The sequence below is a fragment of the Sinocyclocheilus anshuiensis genome, unplaced genomic scaffold, assembly GCF_001515605.1.
Source record: "Sinocyclocheilus anshuiensis isolate Anshui unplaced genomic scaffold, SAMN03320099.WGS_v1.1 scaffold1372, whole genome shotgun sequence".
Taxonomy (NCBI): Eukaryota; Metazoa; Chordata; class Actinopteri; order Cypriniformes; family Cyprinidae; genus Sinocyclocheilus; species Sinocyclocheilus anshuiensis.
Window position 1 is genome coordinate 312053 of NW_015546103.1, and position 7174 is coordinate 319226.

General features: G+C 35.2%; 1 protein-coding gene across 2 annotated transcripts in view; it reads left to right on the forward strand.

The window, feature by feature from the left end:
- The window catches only part of LOC107700583 (dmX-like protein 2), a 58255-nt gene extending 51090 nt beyond the window's left edge, over positions 1–7165 (forward strand). For both annotated transcript variants that reach the window (XM_016502299.1, XM_016502300.1), the window contains 7 exons: positions 1652–1712; positions 1793–1920; positions 3361–3438; positions 3623–3714; positions 3799–3851; positions 3974–4191; positions 5887–7165. In XM_016502299.1, coding sequence (XP_016357785.1) covers positions 1652–1712; positions 1793–1920; positions 3361–3438; positions 3623–3714; positions 3799–3851; positions 3974–4191; positions 5887–6096 — 840 coding nt within the window. In that variant the 3' untranslated portion in view covers positions 6097–7165. The remainder of the gene's footprint in view (positions 1–1651; positions 1713–1792; positions 1921–3360; positions 3439–3622; positions 3715–3798; positions 3852–3973; positions 4192–5886) is intronic.
- Positions 7166–7174: the final 9 nt, after the last annotated feature.

Sequence of the window (7174 nt, forward strand, 5' to 3'; positions counted from 1 at the left end):
TGGCTAATTTGTTGACCTTTTTTTAGAAAGTGATGCCACTTTGAATGTGATGCCAAAAAAAAAACACTTCAGTGATTTGAGAATGATAAACTGCGGCATATAAATAAATATTAATTCTTTATACAGATTGTTTTATTCAGTTGACACCTATGAAAGGATTCCAGACAGGAAAGTCCAGATACTTTTTTTTAAATTTTTTATCAAAGACAGAATCTTAAAATCTTAAATACAAAAATCCTAAATATTTTGTTTAATGGACAACTTTTTTAATTATATAAAATTATGTAGTATAATATTTCATTTTAATGGGTTTTTATTATGAAATAGCCTTGTAAGCTGGTATGGTCTTAAATCACAAGCAAAGAAATGAACAAAATGACAAAATATAGAAAATGCTTATTGAAACAGTGTTATGTCATGACCCAAAAGTCTCAGACCACATTAAAAATTAGAGATTTTTTCAAAAACCTGTAAATAAAAAATGCATTTAAGTTTTAGGAAAACTAAAACTTTAGTTTTTGGGGGGAGGGGGTGATGCATTCTCAAATCATGAAATTAGATAATTCTCAAAAAGAAGAAGAAAAAACAAACAGTTTAATTAAATTAAATTCAAGTTTATTTGTATAGCGCTTTTTACGATACAAATCGTTGCAAAGCAAATATCTACAATATTTAGTAGTAGCTTATCAGTGGCGACTGTCAGTTAATGTACATATGGCAGAAATGTATGGAAAAATCAATTAAAGACGTAATCAAACAGACGATGAACACTATTAACAGCAATTATTATATAATGCAATCAAACGTATAGCAAAATTTGGTAGTTCTGTATGTTGTTTCATGGTTGGCATCATCTGAGGGGTTGGCATCATCTCTTCTCGGGTGTTCTGGATCCAGACTGAAGCTTGTGCCCGTGGCAAAAACAGTTAAATAAATTCAGATCCATGTGTTTTTTTTTATTCAGTTTTCTAAAACTTTACATCTTTACTCAAATAGTTGTAATGTACAGGGTTGTATTAAATAAGGGAAAACATAGAAGCATCTCAGATTTTGGACCCCACTGCATATGCACACATACATGCAGATTCATGCTGGTCACGTTCCCACAGAATCTGCACCCGCCGATGAAGAGCGGCTTCTGAGTGTTTTCTTTTGGCTGCTATCAGCAGAACACAAACAGTGAGTCGTGGTCTCAACAGAGCTCTTGATGAGTCTGTATTGAGCTGATAAGAGCGTTTGGAGGTAGCGGAGTAAACCGCAGACAGTCCGAGCGGCCCAAGGTACAGACCTGCGTCATCACATCAACCTCCACTCTTGTTCTCATTCACAGCTGATAAAGATGACACGATGGAGTTGGGGAAGCTACTTTCAAACTAGTTTTCTAAGCTCTACATGCTGCTAATTAATTCAAGTAGTTCAACTTCAGACAAATTATCGTTTTGAATGTGTAGTTAGCTAACAGAAGATCTGATCTGGTATCACATGGTAATGATACTGTCAATGATTTGAGTATTTTATGGTACCAATCTTTCACTAAATCATACTATAGAATATTGTAAGATTCTTTATATTTTACAGTACAATTTAGTGTTGTGTATGTGTTTGAGAGAGCATCTCTAATGTGTTGAACTGTGTGTGTAATTTGTGTCAGATCATGAAGAGGAACCTGAATAACGTGAAGAGAATGACGTCTCATCCCATCTATCAGTACTGTGAGTGCCTCTTTATTTCACACACAAACACTGTAAGGTTTTGACGAAACTCCTGTTTGACGACTTTGTCATGTTTTCAGACATGACGGGTGCTCAGGACGGCAGTGTGAGGATGTTTGAGTGGAACCGTCCACAGCAGCTCATCTGTTTCAGACAGGCAGGAAACGCTCGAGTCACACGCCTCTATTTCAACTCACAGGGCAACAAGGTATTGAAGCATTTGTTACCAAAATTAGTAAACCTCATAACCAAGTGACTTCTTTTTTTACTTTTTTAAATTAATTCACTTTTATTGCTAGACAATACACTACTGTTCAAAATATTGGGTCAGTGAGCAGATGGGACATTTATGGGCCATTCTACAGAATTGGTGCAAACTGCTGTCCCACAACCAAAAGCCATATTTAAAAAGCATTTAAGTATTCAAATCTTAAATGTTCACTAAAATCCTTCTATTATCTATTGAAACCCACAATAATATTTAAAATATTAGTAAGCTTTATATATATATATATATATATATATATATAAAATCATAATTTATTGGGTACTTTAAGTTGGGAGGTGGCTGTCCCGAACCCTAACCCCTAAATTTCAACATATGAAAATGATATTGAAATAATTTTTTTATTTTATTTATTTATTTTTTTTGTAGTCACTACCGAAACATGGAACGTTTTGTCAAAAATAACGTATACTGAATTATCAACTAAGATGTTCTGATTGATCTGTTATGATTTTGGTTCAATGTATATTCAAACTACTGAATCCTTAACTTTGAAATCAGTATGATAAAACTTGGATTCAAAATACAACAAATCTCATAAATTCCACTTGAAATATTGTTAAATGTAATTGTTATTGATTTACCTCTGAATTTTAATAAAATAGCAAAAAATATATATTTACAATATAGATGTAAGGAAAAATCTTAATAGGTCAATATAACCCTACTAATTAAATGATTCTTACTGTTTTCCAAGATTCCAGAACTTTCTGAAAATACAATATGAGAATTAACTACACAATTACTAGAAATGTGTACCTTGGATATTATACAGTTTGCATACATACAAAAGACACATTTTCTTTTCAAGACGTTTCCGACTCTGACGTTGGACCAGTTCTGTAGAATGGCCCTTATATTGTTAAAAATATTTCTATTTCAAATAAATACTGTTTGTTTGAACTTTTTATTAATCAAAGAATCCTGAAAAAAATCACACTTTCCACATTTATAAAAAAATATTAAGCACTTTTTCCATTCATATTAATTACAAAAAATATATAAAAAGACTGAAGAAATGACTGCTGCAAATCCAGCTTTGTCATCACAGGAATAACTTGCATTTCAAAGCACAAAAGATATTGAAATAGAAATTGATAATTATCCATTGAAAGGGCTTTTGACCTTTAGTAGCTGTTACTTATGTGGTGTATAATAATTTCCAGGTTCATGTGCTGTTGACTTGTGAGTACATCAGTGCTGTGTTAATTGTTGTCTGTGGTGTTATGTAATAAGTCCAGTACAGCAGCACATCTGTTCAGGGAAGGTCATCCTGTTGTGTCTTCTGAATCATTATGCAATATACAGCTAAAAATATTGGCTGTGCGGTTAAATATCTTCATTCTTTCCGTCTGTCTGCAGTGTGGTGTTGCAGATGGCGAGGGCTTTTTGAGCCTCTGGCAAGTCAATCAGACCTCCTCAAACCCCAAACCGTATTTGGTAAGAGCTTGATCTTGGTACTGCACAAGCTTTACATTACTGACAGTCACAAACTGCCCTCATAGTGTGATTGAATTAAAGCATGTGGCATCTGCAAACAAATATTACTAGAACTTTTATTGAAAATAACTTCACTATTAAATATATGTCACCATATAATAGCATCTCTGTGTGTCTGTCTCAGAGCTGGCAGTGTCACAGTAAAAGCTGCGGTGATTTCGCCTTCATTACATCCTCCAGTCTGATCGCCACAGCAGGACAGTCCAATGATGGCAGGTCAGTTAAATGATGTATCTTACTGTCACATAGAAACAGACTATATACAACATTTTTAAGGAAATATTTCACTTTCTTCCACAGGAATGTTTGTTTATGGGACACTCTGGTCTCTCCAAGTAACTCAATGATACACGGTATGTCCACAGGCTCTTGAGGGAAGATGTTTTTAAAAATATGTTGAATAAGTGATTTTATTTTCAATATTGTTTAAAAGATGTCGTAAAAAGGTTGCATTCTGGTATTTCTCTATATCCAGCGTTCCAATGCCACGAGAATGGTGCAACGGTTCTTCAATATGCTCCTAAACAGCAGCTAATCATCACGGGCGGCCGGAAGGGCTTCGTCTGTATTTTTGACATCCGTCAGAGACAGCTGCTCCACACATTCCAGGCACATGATTCGGCCATCAAAGCGCTGGCCATGGATTCCACTGAAGACTTCTTTGTCACCGGCTCAGCCGAAGGGAACATGAAGGTATATTCCACTAACGTGACACAATTCATCTTAAACATGTCCTGTTGCTGTTATGTGGATATTTAGGCTTTTTATTTATTTTTTAATATTGATTTAGTATTGATAACTCCAAAATATAAATAATTAGACTGAATTTAAATTATTGCCAAACGACAGAATTAAATTTTTTTGAGATCTCCTCCTTAGCAGCTGCCATCTTCACTAGCATGTATGAAAACTACAAAATCAAGCAATTGTCTACCTTTTATCTTCAACATTTTGTGATGTTTTGTCAATGGCTCATTATCAAAAGATTCTCCAAATTTGTCCCTAATTATTTGTTAAATGTGCAAATTAAATAATAATGCAATCTTACATTTTTAGGATAATTTTTTTTTTTATAAATATTAGCTTTTACATTTTTGCTGTTGATGTCCAAGGCTGTGTCCAGTTAGACTTTCATATGTCACTTGATAAAAAGACTGGGCAGATGTGTAAAAAAAAATGGTAGACAACCTGAATAGAATAGAAATTACAACACCTCTAAGTTTAAAAAGAATGTTACATTAACGGCATATGAATGTTCTTGTCAGTCTGAACAGATATATTAACCAGTTGTTTATTCAAATTAAACAACATAGAATTTTTGCACTGAACATTTATCTTGGTGTAAACAAGCCTTTAGGCTGCCAACAATCTCTGATGATTATGCATTTCCAAAATGAATGTAAAGAATTTAGCATGTTGTTTTTAATTTAAGTAGTATTCATGCCTGTACAAAAAATATCAGTGTTACATTTTAAGGGTGTTTCTTTTTACTTATGTACGTATTCTTTTTACGTATATGATGAACAATTTTGATAATGTTTTGAACTGCCTCTTTCTCCAGCATAAAACACAATTTTATTTAAAAAAATTTCAGTGGGCTATAACAGTATTTAGAGAGCATGGTGGTCCATGGTAGATGTAATGGTAGTGTACATAAGGGCCTTTCGCACCGCTTTAGTTCCAGAACTAAATGTACAGTACTAAAGTACTGGGACGATTTTGCGCGAACTATTTCCCAGTACCATTTAAAAGGTTGCATTCACACCGACAGTGTGTACTAGGAAGTGACGTAAGCCGGTCGACAGCGACGTCATTTGTGCGCGGCGTTCAACAACAGAAACGTTCTGGTACTATGAAAAGGTTCCCGCGGTGCGAAAGGCCCCATAATACACTTTAGTGATAGCAATTGAGAAAGGTTTCAAAATATTTAAAAATATAATTTTTTTTAAATGTACACAATATTTTACTGTATTCACAAAAATAATGCAAGTCTGCTAGTTTTTGCAGCTGACACAAGGCAGTAACAGCTTATACGGTAATCTCAAATAGGTAAAGATTAGTCAGTCAATCAACCTGGCTAATGTATCTATCTATAACTAATATTTAATGATGCACTTAAATTTCGACAATCAAAAGTATTCGGCCAAAAAATGAATCATTGGCTTAAGCCATAACAGTGGTGATATTTAATTAGCGCTTCTCTGATGGCAGGTTTTTACTGTGTCAGTGTTTATTCCGAGTACATATATCATTCGAAAATTCATATAAAAACAATACAGCAATTGTAATTAAAATTTTTCTGTACATTTAATTTTTTTATTTGAATGTTGCTTGTTAAATACATTTCTGCGCATCATTTCTAATAATTGTATTCCTGTTCTGGTTCAGGTCTGGAAGTTGGCGGGTCACGGTCTCATGCACTCCTTCAGCACCGAGCATGCTAAACAATCCATATTCCGAAACATCGGCGCCGGCGTGATGCAAATCGAAACCTGCCCAGGCAACCGGATCTTCACCTGCGGAGCCGACGGGACCCTGAAAATGAGGGTCCTTCCAGACCGCTACAACATTCCGGCCAGTATATTCCAGATCCTCTAACACCGGAGCGGCCGTAGAACACTAAAGCTTTCATCGGCACCTCCGCTGTGAATCGTAAACCGGTAACAAATATCTCGCGCTGCAGAATATCTTTACCGCCCCGCCCCACAAAAGACATTGGAAAGCACGCACGAGGTCCCTCGATTCTAACGATCGACTACTGTCATTTCTGGAGACGAATCCAGATAACGTTTTTTTGGTAGGAAAGCCGTATGCATGAGCTGTTTGAGTCATCGCACTCCATTCCCAGGTTATTGGTCGTGCTCTGCAAAAGTGCTCAAAGCTCCATTTTTAAGTGTGTATGTGTGTGTGTTCATTTTGTGCCCATTTTAGCGTCTTAAAATGCCAGCACTGTGCTTCTGCTATCAGTGTAAGTCCAGTTGTTGGATTTTGTTTTTACTGTACGTTTTCTCCTTGGCTGCTAATGTATTTGCGGAGTGTAAAATGGCACAGTACCCTGGCAGCCCGGCAGTTCGCCGCGGCCCCAGAGACACACCCCCTCCCTTCCACACGCACACGCTGCTGTTGACACGCTTGTTTCCATAGCAGCCAAACAGCTAAACATTCCACGCAAGACAATGATGCTTGCTCCTGGAAATGACGTGTTTGACCTTTTCATCTCTGAAATTCTCACTTTGAACAGAAAACGTTTAGTTTTTGCACAAAATATTTCTTAGTTCGTTTGCTCGTTTACTCGTTTTTGTTTCGTTTGTTCTTTTACAAATCCTTGTATTTATATTTAACTTTAGGAATGTAAGGTATGTTTTAGATGTCTGGGACAAAGTGCAACACTGAATAGGTTTGTGTTTTATTTATTTACATATTTATTTTTTCATGTTTTATCTTTTCTAAATATTTGCACTCAGATCTGGTGAAACAATAACACTCTTACGTTACAAGTGATAAAAGCTCTATTAGAGGAAACTGTTGTTTACTAATGAATGTCTGGCTGTGTGTGGCCGAGTAGTAAAAAGTGGAAATAGTTTTAAATTAATAAATATATATAAATATAAAAATGAATTACGACAATAGCTTGTACAAACACAATAATGCTTTTAGTTTTTTTTTTTTTTTTTTT